The sequence below is a fragment of the Lipotes vexillifer genome, unplaced genomic scaffold (assembly GCF_000442215.2).
Source record: "Lipotes vexillifer unplaced genomic scaffold, Lipotes_vexillifer_v1.1 scaffold1051, whole genome shotgun sequence".
NCBI lineage: Eukaryota > Metazoa > Chordata > Mammalia > Artiodactyla > Lipotidae > Lipotes > Lipotes vexillifer.
Genome location: NW_006785088.1, coordinates 172640 through 191370, shown reverse-complemented (window position 1 = coordinate 191370; position 18731 = coordinate 172640). Strand labels below are relative to the sequence as shown.

Below are 18731 nucleotides of genomic sequence, written 5' to 3'. Positions count from 1 at the left end.
GGAAAGAGTTTAATTAGGGCCAGTAAGGGGCTGGCATACCAAGATCCCTCAAGTTCCTAGTTCTTTAGTAACTTTAGTTAATTAGGATAGGTTTTTGTTTTTTGGTTTTTGTTTTAATAAATGTTATTACTCTACTTTTCTTTGTAATTAATTAATTTATTTATTTTTGGCTGCGTTGGGTCTTTGCCGCTGCGCGTGGGCTTTCTCTAGTTGCGGTGAGCGTGGGCTACTCATCTTTGCGGTGCGCGGGCTTCTCATTGCGGTGGCTTCTGATGTTGCAGAGCACGGGCTCTAGGTGTGTGGGCTTCAGTAGTTGTGGCTCGCAGGCTCAGTAATTGTAGCTTGTGGGCTCTAGAGTGCAGGCTCAGTAGTTGTGGTGCACGAGCTTAGTTGCTCTGCGGCATGTGGGATTTTCCCAGACCAGGGATCCAACCCGTGTCCCCTGCATTGGCAGGCGGATTCTTAACCACTGTGCCACCAGGGAAGTCCCTGGTTAGGATAGTTGTAATGAAACATAGAATTCAGTTTTGATATCTCCCAGGTAAGACCTGTGAGAGAATTCTCCTTAAAAGGCAAGGGACCAAGGCAAAGGCAAGAGTCTGGATATTTTTATCCTTTCAGTCCATAAACATAGGTTTATAACAGCAAACAATGTATCTCATTCTGATTCAACGAATGTCTACTGAATGGCATCATGCCAAGAGGACTTTCTCCCAGTAGCAAGGCAACCTCAGAATAAAAGAGGCTGTATGTGCAGGATCAAATGCAGAAATTGATAGTAAAAGTGCCCAGACTTTAGCCAGGGAATCGTCATCTATATTCCATGAAGAATGAGTTAGCCTCTAACTGCACATCTGTCACACAGAAGGCCCATGAAGCCAGAATACAGTAAGAACTTTTCACACATCAAGTAAGAAATTTCCTGCTTCCCCACCTCCTCTCCATCTCTAACGTGTCAATTTCCCCACGCCTGATCCTGCAGGAGCCACAAATGGTGGGTGAAGAAGATGAAAGGAGAAATTAAGAGGCTGATCACGCTTCTCTGCCCCCTGTATGTTTCTCTGCCTTGAGTGTACGTGAGCTGGAAGGGGAGCAGTTTAATTTAAGATGGTTTTAAAATTATACTTGATTAGACTAAAATTTTAATACCCAGAAAAATAGATTATTTATTAACTGAGAATAACCAGAAAGGCTGGGGGACCTATTAGAGACACTCTCAGAGCCGAGAGGAGAATGGATCCACAGATTCGAGTCTGGAGGGCAACGAGAAAACAAACAAGATTTCTTTTATTTGAGCCCAGCTCAGTGATTAAACATATTCATTTTTGTTTAACTCTTGTCAATTGGTATAGGCCGTGGTGATTAGCTATATAGCTAAATACATCACAAGCTCCAGCTGAGAAGGGGTTTACCTCTAATGGCTATGCCAAGGCAGCAATTTTACTTTTATTTAATCAAATCTATTCTGTAAGAAGGGTCAAAGCAAACAAAATACTGTGACTAAAAGTAGCCGTGCTTTTCTCTGAGAATATCTCAAGAAGAAAGGGAAAGAAGGTTAGAGGAGAAACAAGTGCTATGTATGAAAATAAGAAAAAAGAATGGAATCATAAGACTATACTAGGAAGACCTATATGTCTTAGCATGTTATAGACAACCATCCAAATCTGGTTCCAGCTTTTTTCATCATACAAATTTCTCCCTCTTCCTGTCATGTTCCTGCCACAGTGTCTTTCTCTCTCTTGCCTAAACGTACCAGGTTCCTTTCCAAGAATCCAATTCCTTGTTTATCCTGGAATGGCTTCTCCTTCAACCTGATTATGCCTCTGCCAGTTCTGCCATTAGCATCTGAGTTAAACATCACCTTTTCAGTGAAAATGTCTGTATCTCCTTCAGGCTGAGTTGGACATTCTGGACTCTGCCCTCTCTGAGTTGCTATTCTTTGTCTACTTCACTGTAGATGCATCGTCTCCCACTGCACCACAGCTATTTGTTGGCATGCTTATCTCCTCCACTAAACTCTGAGTTGCTTGGAGATAGCTCTGAGTCATTTATTTTTATCCCCAGGATATGGTAAGTTCCTCACACGTATTAGATGATCTGAGGTGTTTACTTAGGTAATTAACATGATCATTAGGAAGCTGACTAATGACAGGATAAGGAAGAAATCACACTGTTGGTATATATCGTTAAGTACCAACCTCCATTTATTTATTTATTTTTCTTTTTTTAAACTTATTTATTTATTTTTGGCTGTGTTGGGTCTTCATTTCTGTGCGAGGGCTTTCTCTAGTTGTGGCGAGCGGGGGCCACTCTTCATCGCTGTGGGCGAGCCTCTCTTGTTGCGGAGCACAAGCTCCAGACGCGCAGGCTCAGTAGTTGTAGCTCACGGGCCTAGTTGCTCCGCGGCATGTGGGATCTTCCTAGACCAGGGCTCGAACCAGTGTCCCCTGCATTGGCAGGCAGATTCTCAACCACTGCGCCACCAGGGAAGCCCCCTATTTATTATTTTTTAAAAGGGCTCTCAGCAATAGGAATAAAGAAGAGAGTGGGATTTCCAGCCCAGAATTAGACAATGGCACTGTGCCGTTCGCCTGCTGTCTTTCCCAGCACTGAAGACTTCCTCCAGGCAGTGAGCCTCGAGGCAGGGCAGTGCTTTAGTAAAGAACATCAGGGACTAGACAACTCATAGTTGAGGAAGCGCTCTATCCCCATTAAAGGGGCGACTAGAAGGTAAAGATGCAGAAATAATGAAGACGCAGTGCTGATGAATTGGCCGCCCAGTGTGCAGCTGAAGACCATCTGCTTTGCGAGTTACTCTTTAACTATGGGAGCAGGTGCTGTCTACACAAAGCCTTAATTGTGGTCAAGGAAATCCTTAGTTTTCTAAAATTTCTCCTTAAAGGAATGCTTCTACCATCCTCTTCCTCTTCTTGTCTTCCCTCATCTATAGAATTTATCTTTCTCTGTCATTGCTTTACTCTCCTTCAAAATAAAAACTATTTTTCCCTAAACGATATAGGTGCATTAGCTCAGATTCAGGTCTGTAAACAATTTTACACCAGCCTTGGATGTTTTTGACACTAAGTCAAAATTTTTTTGGAGTTATAAGGACATACTTGCTGTCTATGCTTCCTGCAGATTCCTATATTCTGTGACTCTTTGAAGGAAAAAATTGCATGTCCTTATAATTAGAAAAGATTTTCTTAGGACATGCAGTTTTTTCTCCTAGACAGACTAGGTATTTGTTTTTTAGTATTTTAAATCACAAAATTAGAATAATTTATGTGTATTTTATTTCTCTATAGTTTGATGTCATTTTATTTCCATAACTTAAAATTTATTTTAAAATGCTTATACAACAGTGTGTTTTCTAGAGCAACAGAACTTCATGGAGGTGACTTGTAATTGTCCAGTCTTCCTCAAAATTGTCTTCATAAAGAGTGCATTGGAATATTTATCTAATGACATATACTACCTACTTCCTATAGCTTATGAACTACACCATGACAATGGAATATGCAATACACTCAGTCCAACTCATCTGAACATACAAAGCATCATTTTCTTTAAAGAACTGAAATCTCATACATAGAAAGATGTAACATTTCTTTGAACGTTACAAGAAGAGAGGATGAACATGACAGATTTTAAGTACTTAAGACTGAAAAACATTTACTTAATGTTCCAGTAAGTCTACCTGAGAATTTTAAATATTGATAAACTTGATGGATTATCTTTGCACTATTGTCTCTGGTCCCTGGGCTTAAATAATGAGTTGCTACAGTCTTATGCACATACGATATCAAATATCTTGAAATTATTTGCTGCTTACACTGAAATTATTTGCCACAGTTTTCCATATGTACCCGATACTGCATTACTCCCTATAAATAATGTGATAAATACATTATTTCCCTTTCATCAATAAGGAAAGTGAGTCTTAGACTACCTTAGTAAATTTCCTTGCTAGTTATGTAGTTAGCAAATTGCAGAGTTAAAATTCCAATGCCTCAAACTCCACTCTGTGCTATTTATCTACATCAAAGTGCCTTGAATGAGCAATGCTATTTTTACTTAATATTTACCTGCAAACGAGAATTCATAAAAGGGTTTTTTAAACAAATTGATTATTTTTATGGGTTTTGGCATTCGACACTCCTGAATTTAAATACTGGTTTCAAAATTATTTTGTTGAGTAACCTTATTTGGCCTCTCTGGGCTTCATTTTTCTCATGTGAAATGTGGGTAGTATATACTATGCAGTCATAGTGAGGATGAAATGCAGTAGTGAATGTAAAGTACTTGTCTCATAGTAAGATCTTAATACAAGGTGACTATCATTATCTCAGGCTGGCCTTTCAGATTTTCTAACAGCATTAACAACGTGGCATCCTTTGAAATTTCTGTCTTCTGTTATACATTATCAAGCATTTAGAAAATACTCTTTCAAACTGGGTAATAGCCCTCACAGAATAGTATTTCCTAAGTACCATCGTCGGACTAAAATTCAACTAATACAGTTTACTAATTGCTTCAAATATACTACCTAGTGGAATTCAGACTATCTAAACTGGTTGGGTTGGAATCTTTGGAATGGCAACAGGAATCCTGCAGTTTGCTAAAGAATTTCTCCCTCTGAAAAGTCAAAAGCATTTCAGTTTGTATTGCTTTGCCCATTGGTTATCAACTTAGATTTTTGTCACCGTCATTCTAGTTACCATTCTTCCAAAATTTCTAATAATTCCTCCCCCAAAATAAGTATCCTCTGGAAAGAGGGAAGTAGGACCATGTACATGGGTCTGCTGGCATTTCATAAGGCAGAAGACACATCAGCGCTATCATTACTGCTGGAAATGTGAAAAATCACATTCATATTTCCCTTAAAAAAATTAACTGACTTCTGAGTTTATCCTCATTGCTTTAGTGGCCAGGAAGAATACTGAATGATGTGTGGACAAATGCCTCTAAGACCCCAAAGGACTATTTTTACGTGGTAAATTATTATTTACCATCTTCATTACCACTGAAGGAACATAATCCTAGAAATATTGAGTATGAAGTTACACACGTGAACGCTATGTGTCGAGTGCATTTATTACTTGTGCCTGCTCAGCATGAGCCTTCATTTCCAGTTTTCTAGTCGTAATGTCACAATTTTTTTGGTGTTTGTGTGGTGGAGGGCATACATCTTAAGGTCCTGTGGTTTGTAAAGGGAAATTATCAATATCCAGGGGTGGGAATGAAGCTGTAGCTTGGGCTGTCAATATGTTTTATCTCCCTAGACAAAATCCCTATCACAAGGATATGTACCTGGCTCCATTAAATAAGATGTAATCCTCAGATTTCTACGAAAACTATTTGGGGAAGACACAAAGTTCTATTTCCATTAACATTACCAAGATTTTTAGATTTGAATCTGGGACTCCGAGAATCCAGCTAGCTACTATAAGGAAATTATGTGCCTGAGAATTCAGCTAACGTGGAAAAAGTCAGAGCCAAGAGCTGGAGAGATAGGTTTTAGCCAATGTCTTTAGAGCACCTGGATCAAGTCATACCTGAGTTGCCCACCACTGGATATTCAGGTAATATGAGGCAATAAATTCCCTTCTTTTTGAAAGCAAATTTAAGTTCAGGCTCTATTACTCGTAACTCAAAGAGACCTAATACAGAAATTGACTGGTAGAAGTGAGGTGTTCCAAGTGGCTGGGAGGATGGAAAGAGTCTGCTGCTAAAGGCCTAAGAAACTTGACTTCATAAGACCTATGGCTTTGGCTACTAGCCCATGAAGTTGTAAAAATGTATTCTGCCAAATAAAGAGCTGAGATTGCTAAACCACTAACATAATTCCCACAGCCCTCTCTCCAACCCATATTGATAAGAATTTTAGGTTGTTTTCATCATGCATCTCCTCAATAATGGGAATTCTTCAGATTTGGCCACAGAATATGCTACAAACCAGTAATTACTATATTTTTTGCCCTTTCTCCAAATAGTAATTTTATTATGATTTATACTTTTTTTTAGTCATTGTATATCATGTGTATTGAGTATTATTAAACTTATCACAGCCATTGGTTGTGTGGCCTGAAGATCCATGATTAAGAGTGAATCACATCACTGTGAGATAAGGACCTAGTGTTGGATTCAGTAACCAAACATGAATTTGTGTCATCTCATTTTGGAAGTGGCTTAAGGATGTCTTTAGTTGTATGTGTTAGGGCTGTGTTTCATTAAGTGGAAGAATATTCATAATCAAGTGTTTGGGAAGAAGACTGACTTTGATAAACCATGGGATAAACTGGAGTTTATTGAATTTTGCCTGCCCAATATCCATTTCTCTCCTTTGGATAACAATACCTCTTTTCTTTAAAGGAATCCTTTATCTCAGCTCATGTGGTATATAAGGGAAGTAAAAAGAAAAAGAGAGAGAAATTAACCAAGAGAATGAACTGGGATGAGGGAGAGCTCTACTCAGAGAGACTGCATGGGGAAGAAAAGGCAGCCAAAGATGGAACTCTGTGGGCAACATGGTGGAATAGAGACATTTCATATTGATTTTTATGAAATTTCTCTTTATGGTATGTGATGTGCCCTTTTTTCCTATCTGGCTATGTGTCAGAGTCCCCATTTACACAAATGGAGTGGATTTATTTTGGGGAGTGAAGAAAAGTGTTGAATCCTGCCCCAAGGTTGGAATAAGACAAGAACAATACAATGTTGAAATCCAGATATAGCTATAAGGTCCTAGTTATATCTGGGTTATAATCATATAAATGGAATTTCAACAGAAAATAGAACACAGATGTTTGCGATTGATCCCATAACATAAGGATCTTGAGGAAAAATCACATTGGATGATGAATGGAGGAAAAGTTGGTAAATAGGTGTGCAGTGTCATATGTTTCTAGAAATTTCCATACATTGATTCAGTCATTCATCACAACACCTGTAACGCAAATGTCACTATCAAAATTGATCTACACGTGAGACAACTGAAGCTCAGAGAGGTCACCTGTCTAAGTGTATGGGCATTTAGTACACAATCTGAATTCTGGTCCTTTGACTCCAAAGTCTGACTCCTTTTAAAATAATAGTCGGTATAATAATTGTAAAAAGGTTATGAATTTGGGAATAAAAACAACTAAAATGTGCAATGTCATTTGCTATTTGGGATATTATTTTTAAATTATCGTAATATTTACTTCACTTTTACATTGTGTGTTACTTCACCATTTAGTTATTCGGCAGCACAGTTTCATTAATTTCGCACAGTCTCTGAAGGTGTATACTTGAGAACTCTCTGTTTACATGGAAAGATCTGTAGAAGAAATAGGTGTAGCTTTCTTCTTTTTGTAATGAGGTAAATACTCTTTTGCAAAAAGTACTGCTTGGAAAAGAAAGATAGCTAGAAATATAAAAGAAAGCAATGAAATAGAAGAAAGTCATAATGCATGTTATATTTATTTTCTGGCACATAAGGCTCAATGAAAGATCAAGTTTTTATACTGTTGTTTGTCTTTAATGACTCTTGTCCAAGTGGTCAATTTAGAACAGTCATCTTTAACCTCTGAGTTTTATCTAAGTAGTACTAAGCCTCTAAAATATTGGTAATAGGCATTAATCTGATATAAACTGTGTTTCCTCTTGATAAATGGAAGAGTACGAGGTATAGTTCTAATCTATTTACGTATGGTATTGCATTAAATTTTCAAATGATTTTATTATTATGTCCATTTTACAGTTGAGGAAACCGAAGTATTGAGAATTTTAGAAATCGATGTGTAGATGCCAGACCCAAGATGCAACCCCAGACAATCTGAATCCTGAATAAATATTTTAATTGCTTCCCTATGTTAATACTTAATATTTCTAAGCTTCAGCTTTTGTGTCTGTCTGAAAAGGTGAATATTGGTAACACTCACTTCATAGTATATAAGGATTCAATGAGATGATTCCTGTAGAACAGTGCCTGCCACATAATAAATACTCGTTAAATGCTGACATGGGTTAGAATATGGCTCCATGAGTCACTTTGTTACGCAACTCTGGACAATTTCCTTTACTTCTGTGAGGTCAACTCCTCATCTGTAAAATTGCTACTATATGGTAATAAGGTCCCCATTAAACTGGACCACTAACATCAGGTACAAAATTAACATCTATATCCTTTAAGCCAATGTATTTTTGAATTCCATCATAGTGGCTTAACCTTTATCCTCATATCTATGCATATACATATACATAGTCACACATCAAATAGAGTGAATGTCTGATGGTCAAAGATTAATATCCTGAATTAGGGAGCACTTTTACAGATTGCTGAGAAAGAAAATCATGTAACCTAACTGACAAGATAGCAAAGGACATGAAGAGGGAATTGACTAAAAAGGAAATGCAAATGAACATGATGGGGTTCAGAGGAGGTCATTCCAGAACGTGCCACTTTGGCATGTGATTATTTCAAGCTGAACATGATTAAGGCCTGACAGACTCAAGAAGAGCTTTTTATCTCTCCCTGAACTGTCTAAAAGAATTTAGATAAGGAGCCTGTACCAGGAAGAGAGCTATTACCAAACATACAGTTTTTTTACATAAGAAAGACTTTGTATGGCATGACAAACATTTGTGTAATAAATATTTGCTCTTCCCATTTTCCTGTGAATAGTCTTCCTCTCCTTTGAAATCTCAACCCCTACCCCACTTCTCCTCAGCTCAGGATGACATATAAGCCGCAATTGCCTGACTGTCCAGGAGCCTCTCATGTCTTTGTGGGGCTCCCATACATATGTAATTAAATTTGTTTTTCTCCTGTTACTCTGTCTTATGTCAATTTAATTATTAGGTCAGCCAAAGAACCAAGAAGAGAAGGGAAATGTTTTCCTCCTCTACATATACAAGTGAAGATAAGTGAATACAAATGAATCAAACTGAATAAAGATTAATTTAACATCCAGCTGCATAACAGTGAAATGAAATTAAACATGGGGATACACGTTCTATCTTACCAAACTAGCAGGAAAAATTTGTTTTATAGAATATGCAATATTTGAGAGTGTGTGAGTGAGCAAACACCGCTAAGGGAAGTATAAAATATTAAAACCTGTTGAAGAAATATTTGACAATGTGTATTAAAATATTAACAAACGTACATGCATTTTAGTCATGCAATTATGTTTTTTATAAGTCTATTCTAAGATAATTATAAATATGCCCAGTATTATACAAGGTATATATAACTGCATCATTTTATAGATTTAAGAAGTAACTTATATTTTCAGCCACAAAGAAGAACTTTAATAAATTAAGGAATGGTATTAACATGAATAAAATATTTGAAGAATATTAAACAACATGGAAATGTGTTCTTGATACACAAATGAATAACGTTATAACTGAATAAAAACTTATAATGTACATGCCCTAGAACCCTAACTTTGCTAAAGAAAGCATGTACACCTGCCCCAAGATGACAGAAAGAGTGGTTATCACTAGGTGACCAGATAAGAAATCGTTTTATTTCATCTGCTTTTCTAAATTATCCAGTGTTTCCATTATATTCTGAATTATTTTCAATATCTAAAAATAAAATATAACAATCATAAATTAATTAGAATGCAAATTATTACTGGAAAATATTTGCAACTACTTAATTAATTGGTTCAATAAATATTTATTGTGCATCCATTATGTGCCAAACACTTGCTCAGGCAATGGAGGTACAGTGATACACAAGACAACATTCCTGCCCTTATAGTGTTTACCTTCTGGTAGGGCATATGGATAGTAAACAAGTAAATAAATGAGTTCTGAACATAATTACAGATAATGAGAATTGCTATGAAGGAATAAACAAAGCTCAGGGGAGTTTTAGTTTGAGTCCTAAAGGATGAGAGAGCCAGCCTGTGGAGGCCAATGGGAAGAACATTTCTGGCAGGAAGAAAACAGGGGCAAACCCAGAAGCAGCAAAGAACTTGGCAAAGATAGAGTAACATACAGGCAGGCAGTGTAAATGATGAGAGTTGGGTTTGAGATGAGGTTAACAGGTGGACAGGGGCAGAAAAGTAAAGGTGTATAAGTCTTGGTAAGGAGTTTGTTTTATTTTCCTAATTTGAAAAGAAATGATTAATGGCTTTTAAGCAGAGAAGTGACATTATTTTTATGTTTTTTAAAAAGATCATTCTGCCTGTTATTGATGGCTGATACAAAAAATGCATAGCAATAAATAAAAGACAAAAACAACAAAAATATGATGGGAAAATGGACTAAGAATGAGAAGAGGAATAAATACAAATTAGTAAGAGACAGAACAATGTTCAGCTACACTAGTAATCAAAACAACAAATTTAAATGATTTTCCACAATTAAGTAGCAAAGTTGAAGAAAGAAATTTAATGTGTTAATGATACTGTGAGGTAGGCAACAACAAAATAATCATTCTTAAATAATCATTCTTGGCAAAGACATACATACAAGATGCTGATCTAACTTTTGTTTAGAATAAGTGTTTTCACTGGTTTTTTTTTTTTTTCCTTAAAGAGGAATTACATGTAATTTTTGTACTATTCTGTACTTCATGAAAACTCTAAAAGTATCAGGTATTGTTTTTATAATACCTGTTTTTATATTTTATAATGTAATTTTTATTAGTTTTATAATCAGAAAAATGGTTATTGAGGAAGTCCCAAATAAGTTCTTCATAACACATAGACCATATGCTGTAGAGGAAATAATGAAATTTGAAAAAGGTTTTGGAAATATGTAACACATACATATTCAAATATCATATAGCATAAACCAGTTGAAAACTGAACAATTATTTTCTCAAAGGCCTATAAAGTTGAAAAGCTTTTAGCCTGAACCATGTTAATGATTGGAAAAACATGATAGGTCCAGGCCCAGAGATTTATTTTTATTTGCCAAACTATTTGTTATTTTATAATTCCCAATTTTCTAAGGACTATCTCATCCTAGAATAAAAGCTAGCATTTACAACTATTGTAAACTATTGTCACTACATAACCTAGCAGAATCCAGGGGTTCACCATTCTCTTTTTAATAATAGTATTAACTTGCTATCCAGTAGGACTTCTGTGCCTTACATTTTGTGCCCAGTAGGAGATCTGGAATAATCAGTCTTGCTCTGTTCAAACTTTATGGTAGTCTTATGATGATTGTTGAACATCTCTGATTAAACCCTTTAGAAGAGAGCTACCATCCTTCTGCCACCTGCTGCATTATTAAAAGATTTGTTTCTTTATGTCAGAGATTCTATTAGAAAGGAGGTCAAGTTGGGATCCTGAATCACCTCTGCAAGAAACATGGGTTCAGCTAGGGCTTAAATTCATTTGTGAAAATATTTAAAAGCCAACAATAACTCCTATGGAACAATGTTATGACTTTACCAACTTTGTACTCTTTGAAAGGAAAAAAAATCAACTTTTAATTACAAAGAAATACAGTGTCCCTTTATTTGCTATTGTAGTTCTTATTTCTAAGAAAGCTAGGTACATTTTAAAAGCACAAACAGATAAATAGTTCTGTAGTCTAAAATTTCCAATTCAAAAGCAAAGGGAGAATTCATAAAATGTGCTCTCATGCAAAGAACTGCCCATTTATCACCATTTGAAGAAAATGTATATGTGTGTATGTGTGTTGCATACATATATATACACATAAACCACATGCTTGATTCATACACAAATAGCTAAGTTGGAAAAGATCAGGCTTTGAAAACTGGTCCTAGAAAATTGATTCATTCAGGCAAATTTGTATATGGGTCCCTGTATATATTTTAAATACAGTAAGATTGATTACAAACAGAAGGTCATTTTGTTTACTATTTTCCAGAGAGAGCTTCTAACATTCTTAAGAAGAACTGAAGTACAAAGCCATAAAAAGCAACAGTATTTCACCATATAACACACAGTAGAGTTAAAATCATCACACCAGCTCCTTTTACATCTCATTGCTATCGGTAAGTTCTAATTCTTGATCATTAATTCCTATATGGGTTTTTCAGCACTTTTCCTACAAAGCACAATATCCTCATGTGTGTTTTTTTTTAAATAAATTTATTTATTTTATTTATTTATTTTTGGCTGCGTTGAGTCTTCGTTGCTGTGCACAGGCTTTTCTCTAGTTGTGTTGAGCGGAGTCTAATCTTCGTCGCTGTGTGCGGGCTTCTCGTTGCGATAGCTTCTCTTTCTGCGGAGCACGGGCTCTAGGTGCGCAGGCTTCCGTAGTTGTGGCTCGTGGGCTCTAGAGCAAGGGCTCAGTAGCTGTGGCTCATGGGTTTAGTTGCTCCGCGGCATGTGGGATCTTCCTGGACCAGGACTCGAACCCGTGTCCCCTGCCTTGGCAGGCGGATTCTTAACCACTGTGCCACCAGGGAAGCCCTCATGTGGGTTTTTAATTGTAGATTCCTGAGCTGACAGATGAGATATGTTGATGACCACATTGTTTTTAGCTCTTAGGGTGTAGGCTTCCTTGGGCTCTTCTCTTTTTCGGCAGAGATGGAGGCGAAAAGCATCTTGGAAACCACAGTGAAAATTCTCATTGAAGAAACCATAAATGATGGGGTTGACGCTGCTGTTGCCAAAGGCCAGCGAGTGTGCAAAAGGGTAGATGTAGATGTTGATGACCCGCAGTTCATTCAGAGACAGGTCAACATAGTGTGAGAGCATCATCAGAGTCCACAGGGGCAGCCAGGAGAGAATGAAAAGCAGGGCCACAGTCAGGAGCATCTTAATGACCTTCTGCTTCTTCTTGGACACCACGTGCCACTGTTCCTGGTTCTGTTTGCCTGAGCGGAGCACTGTTGTCTTGGAAAGTGCAATTCCAATCCTTCCATACATGATGACAATGAGGGACAGGGGAGCCAGGTAGATGTTAGCAAACAGCACAGTGGTATAGATCTTCCTCATTTCCGATTTGGCCAGTCTTCCCGGCACCAGTAGACTGGGCTGGTTTTATTCTGGGAGTTGAGTCTCACTCGGTAATATTTTTCTTCCTGTACATGTAACATTATTGCAGATGGGGACATAATGGCGATGGCCAGGACCCAGATGATCATAATGATGACAAACGCTGTCTTGATAGTGAGCTTTGGTTTAAAAGGGTAGACGACACACCGGAACCTGTAATTAAAGGCAAATATCAGTGAAGGACAGCCTCATAACTTCTGACCAAGTCATCAATTAAATTTATTTCAGTAATTACAGTCTTCCATACATATTCCCCCTCAAATATAGAAAGTTACCATTAGTAGGGAGGCGTGCATTACCAGTTTCTGTAATTAATATATGAGATAAAATTCAACTCAAAAAATTAATGAGTGGAGTATATCAGACACTATTAATAATCAAAGTACTATTGTAACTAGTCAACATTGAACATGAGCATTTAATATTCTGTTCCAGGCTCCTTTCCGTTGGTTTGCATGGATTGCCTCTGTAAGCTTTCTTATTTAAAAGATGGGGAAAAGGCTTAGAAAAGGTAAAAAATCTTGCCCATAATTACACATGATTTTTACACATGTATTTTGGCTCCAGAGCCCATATTCTTAAATGTCCCTTCATGCCTTTCTGTGGTCCCCTCACACATAATCTGTGTGCTCGGCCATGCAACTTGCTTTGGCCAGTTAGTTGAACATTAGCAAGCATGGCATAAGCAAAAGCATGAGTGATTTCAGCTACAAGGCACAGAGTAGGAGAACCACACAGAGGCACCCAGCCAGTCCACAGAGTTGTGACAAATATTAAAAGCATTACTGTTTTAAGCCACTAAGTGTTTTGGTGGTTTGTTTCACACCTATGAGTCTGAGTTCCCATGATGAGTTCTGTTTATGCACCTTCCCAGTGTTCTGTGTCCTCTGTTGAGCATGACAATTATCAGTATGTAGAGTAAGCCTGATTCATTTTACTGCTATTTTGTTATTGTGATTCTTAATTTTGTTATTACTGATATTCATTATGTTCATTATAAGATAATCATACTATTACATAACTGTATAACATTTTATATTTTTCAAAGTACTATCAGCTATTGAATCTTCTTTGATTTTTGTGATGACTCTATAAAATTGAAAATTAATACTTTCCAGATCTGCAGGTAAGGAAACTTAGAGCTTTTAAGTGGCCCATCAGCAACTCCAAACAAATTTATCTTATCTTTATATAATGACTAGTTATCTTGAGCTTTGACTGCTCCACTGTCCTCCACTGAAGGTGTAAGCTCTTCTGTCTTAAATTCCAAGTTTTCATCTAGTCTTCTAATCAGTGAATTCTCCCATTTACTCACCCTTAAATTATGGGTAACTTCAAAGGTGCAATTCTAGGTATTTTGCTCTTTCTGTAAACCAGCTATTGAATCTTCAAATATTATTTTTTCATTTATTCATTCAACAAATAGTCTATGATATCTTGTTAATAGCAGCCCAAACTAAGACATGCATCATCCCTAATTATTTAATCTTAAAATATGGAAACTTCAGTATTTTTATTTTATTACTGAACCCTTAGTGTGTGTGTATACAATATATACATATATATATATACATATATATATAAGCCTTGCTCTTAAAGGGGTACATATTACGGCTACAGTTTTAAGCAGATATACCCAAATTTAGTAGATTATACATTTTTCACTGGTTAGATGGATTAGTTGCAGATATGCCCAATTTTCTGGATTCAGAGTTTGGTGCTGACCTACCTATCTACTGCTATTGCAACTGAAGTAAAGACTGAAGCTGCAACGGATATTCCCTGGACCAAGCCACTGATCTTGCACATTGTACTTCCAAAAGGCCATCCTGAAAGGGAAGTGGGACAGTTAGTCTTTGGAAAGATCATATATATATTTTTTAATTTCACTGGAATTATGAAGAGAAAGACATGAAATTAGACAGATGCAACTGTTTCCTAAATGATATCCAGGGAACAATTAATGTTTCCCATTATTTTCATTAATACATTCAGATCTCTGTTTTTCAGTATACTAATAAGGTCAAAACTTACACAGTAGTTTCAACATTCTATACACTGTAATAAATGTTTTGCATCTATTAACATATCTAATCCCCACAACAGGCTTTTGAAGGCTTTATTATTCTCCTAATGATATAGAATACGTAACAAACACACAAATATCACATACCTTGCCACACAGCTAGTTAGAAGCATATTAAGGATTTAAACTCTAGCAGTATGGTTCCAGAGTCCAAACCATTAACCCTCATGCAATAATGCCCTTTAAATGAATAAAACAGGAAGAATATTGTTTCTCTAATTTGGAAATGTATTCCATAAATTATGAGGAATCAGGAGTCACACGTATAACAAATAAAGTTAATATTTAATTATATATAATCTAGTGACATAATTTACCTCAGAGGTACTTTGTTATGGAGTGAATGTGTTCCCTCCCAAATTCATATATTGAAGCTTTAACCCCCAATGTGATGGTATTTGAAGGTGGGGCCTTTGGGAAGTAATTAGATGTAGATGAGGCCATGGGGATTGTGCCACATGATGGGATTAGTGCCCTTATAAGAAGAAGAAGAGAGCGTGAGACCTCTCCCCACGTGCATGCACTGAGTAAAGGCCATGTGAACACACAGAAATCTACCAATCAGAAAAGGGAACCTCACCAAGAATCCGACCATGCTGGCACCCTCATCTCAGACTCCTAGCCTCCAGAACTGTGAAATTAAATGTCTGTTGCTTTAGCCACCCAGTCTATGGTATTTTGTTATAACAGCCTAAACTGACTAAGACATACTTGGAGAATAAAGAGCACTTTGCACAAACAAAAGTAGTCTGTTTGAATAACTTCCTAACTGAACTCCAGTTACTAGAATGTTTATAAAAGAAATTGGTAAAATTATTATATTTGATATTTAATATCAATGAAATCAGAGTCAGAGTTTGATATTCTATACACACCTCTGCTATTACAGGAAAGTAACACTATTCTTCAATTAGCAAATATTCTAGTTTCCCAAGAGATGAATGTTACATATTGCTCAGATTTTTAAAATTTATCTTTTAAAAAATATCCTATAGCTTATTTAAAAAATACTCTTATCTAATTAAAGATATTCCCAGTAACCTAAATAAGCCAAGCATACTTAAAAAATCATTCTGTCGTCTATCCAGACCATCTTAAAATTGGTGCTTGAATGGCTTTATGTCACAATGATGCAGGAGGATAGAGTGAAAGTACATATACACTCTGCACGTGCTCCTACTGCTGGTAGAGAGACCCACTCAGCTCTAGAATGCAGCTGCCAGACTTCTAGTCCCTATGGCAGTAGATTAGAGAATTTCCTTCTGGGGCAAGTGATCCTTCCAAGAACACTGACATATTTTCACTGGCAGATTCTGATAGCTGTGGATTTCCCAATGAATGACCCAGACTAGTGAAGCCGAGAGTGAGCCTAACCTCAAACCCCAGTCCTGCAGAGGTTCAAAGCAGCCACATAGTACCTCACTCTGAAATACAAGCAGTTAAATAGTAGTTGACTGTTAGGGAAACCTCAACCATAAAAGAAAGAAACTAAAACAAATAGGAAGAATGAAACAGGAGAAAACTAATCTGAATTAGGTAGACAAAAAATTAAAAAACAAAGAAAATTACTACTCATAACCTCAGAGATAAAATACATTTTGTCCATGAAAAATATGTGCATGATAGTACAAGGAACACAAAGAATATAAAAATAGCTCAAGAATTTAAAATATGATAACAGAAATGGCTGTTGACTTTATGTGCTAATACAACAGATATTTATTAAGCAGGTACTATGCACCAAAACTGTACTGGGAGGTATAGATACACTGTTCCTGTACTTCCAGAGTGTATGACGTAGTGCTAAAGAAGTGGTAATACGGGCCCAGAAGTACTCTAGGGTAATACCCGAACCATGACTTATGTTGCACATGTAAATTACCACTATATGAATGAAACTACTGCTTTGTGAGAAATTATTGGTTCTGTTACTCCATCTTCCATCAAAAACTGTTGGAAATCTCTCAGCCAACCACAAGAGGGCTTAAATATCTATTTATATTAGATTGAAGACATTGCATCAGTTGAAACCACACGTTCTTTGAACTTTACAGCCCATAATATTCTTAACATTTTTACTATATTATATGTGCCCTGAACTGTTAAGCAAATTCAAAGTCTTCAGTAAGAAGTGTCACCATTCACTGATGACCTTCAGTGAACACTCTATAAAAATAACAGCTTCCACACTGCATCTCTGTCACTTGTTCTATTTTTCTCCATAATTCTTTTTATTCTCTGACTACTTATATAGCTATTTGTTTGTTGTTTTTATCCTCCTTTAGCATGTAGACCCCATGAGAACAGCTACTTGGAGCAGTTCTTAGAACTCAATAAATATTTGTGAATGAATGGATGACGCTGCGATGGCTTCAGGGATATGGGACAAATATTTTCTCATAGTATGTTTGAGGTGCATGCAAATCAACATACCTGCTATAATATTGTCCAGCAGCGTGATAGGCATACAGAATATGCCAACTAGTAAATCACTTATGGCCAGGTTCAAGATGAAGAGATTAGTGACGCTGTGCATATGTTTGTTCCTCATTACAATAAAGCAAACCACTGTATTTCCCACCATGCATAGGAAGAAGGTCAGAAAGTAGGAAATAATGAAAATCGCTGCCACTTGAGGCTGGTAAAGATAGTAGTTCACATAGGTGATATTGCTATCTGCATACAGATCATGCTTTGTGTCACTGACACTCCAAATGTGATGCCAGTTTTCCGAAGAGTTTGAGTCCCAGTTTTCACTCATGATGGACCTGAACAAAGAAGAGGCAGAAAAGAAAAACATGATTAGAAATCAGGAGAACTTAAGTTTAAGAGAGATTAAGAGAGATGCTTTTAAAATGCTATGGAATTTTTTTTTGTTGGAGTATACTTGCTTTACAATGTTGTGTTAGTTTCTGCTGTACAATGAAGTGTATCAGCGATATGTATATATATTGATGGGCCTTCTATAATAATCCATAAATTTTGCATAAAAATGAGTTATAAATAAGGCATTCAAATTATTAGGATTTTAATCAAGAGCACTTGAAAATTCCACTTTGTGCCACAAGTAACAATTATTATTATATTGTATTTCCTTGATATACTCTATATTATTCACTTGTTTGCTATACCTTCTATCCACTTGTGAAGTTTCAAGGGAAACACTCCAAAACTCCTCTTCCTCCTGCCTTCAGATAGCATAACCTGTCAAAACCTACTTGTTCTGCTAACTAACATGCTAACTCACATGCCATGTGCTTTCCTGATATTTGAACGAGATGAAGTATCTACATCTTCAGATTTTCCATTGAAATAAGCTTCTTGTATTTTCCTTGTTCTGCTTTGACTCAGTTAATTGGATATTCTTTTTATACACTTCTGTATGTTGACATAGCCACAAAACTGTGAATTTCTTAAAATAGGTCTGGGTTACTTATCTTGGTTTCACATAGCATAATTCAATTCACATAATATGTATTCAATAAATATTTATTTAAAATTTATAAATCTTAAGAAAGACATTTCAATCAATGTGTGTCAGAGGTCCCCAAGAACACTCCCAGGTTTGGTGGTTTATTAGAAGGACTCACAGGACTCAGCATATAGTATATTCACTGCTAATATTTATTATAGCAAAGGGATCCAAAGCAAAATCAGCAAAT

At 36.5% G+C, this 18731-nt stretch overlaps 1 protein-coding gene across 1 annotated transcript; it reads right to left on the bottom strand.

Moving 5' to 3' along the window:
• Positions 1 to 11955: 11955 nt before the first annotated feature.
• NPFFR2 (neuropeptide FF receptor 2) lies at positions 11956 to 17859 on the bottom strand. Its single transcript, XM_007472118.1, is given in 6 exon segments — positions 11956 to 11984; positions 11987 to 12049; positions 12401 to 12928; positions 12931 to 13136; positions 14713 to 14812; positions 17503 to 17859. Coding segments are annotated over 6 exon segments (1254 nt in total). The 5' UTR covers positions 17831 to 17859.
• Positions 17860 to 18731: the final 872 nt, after the last annotated feature.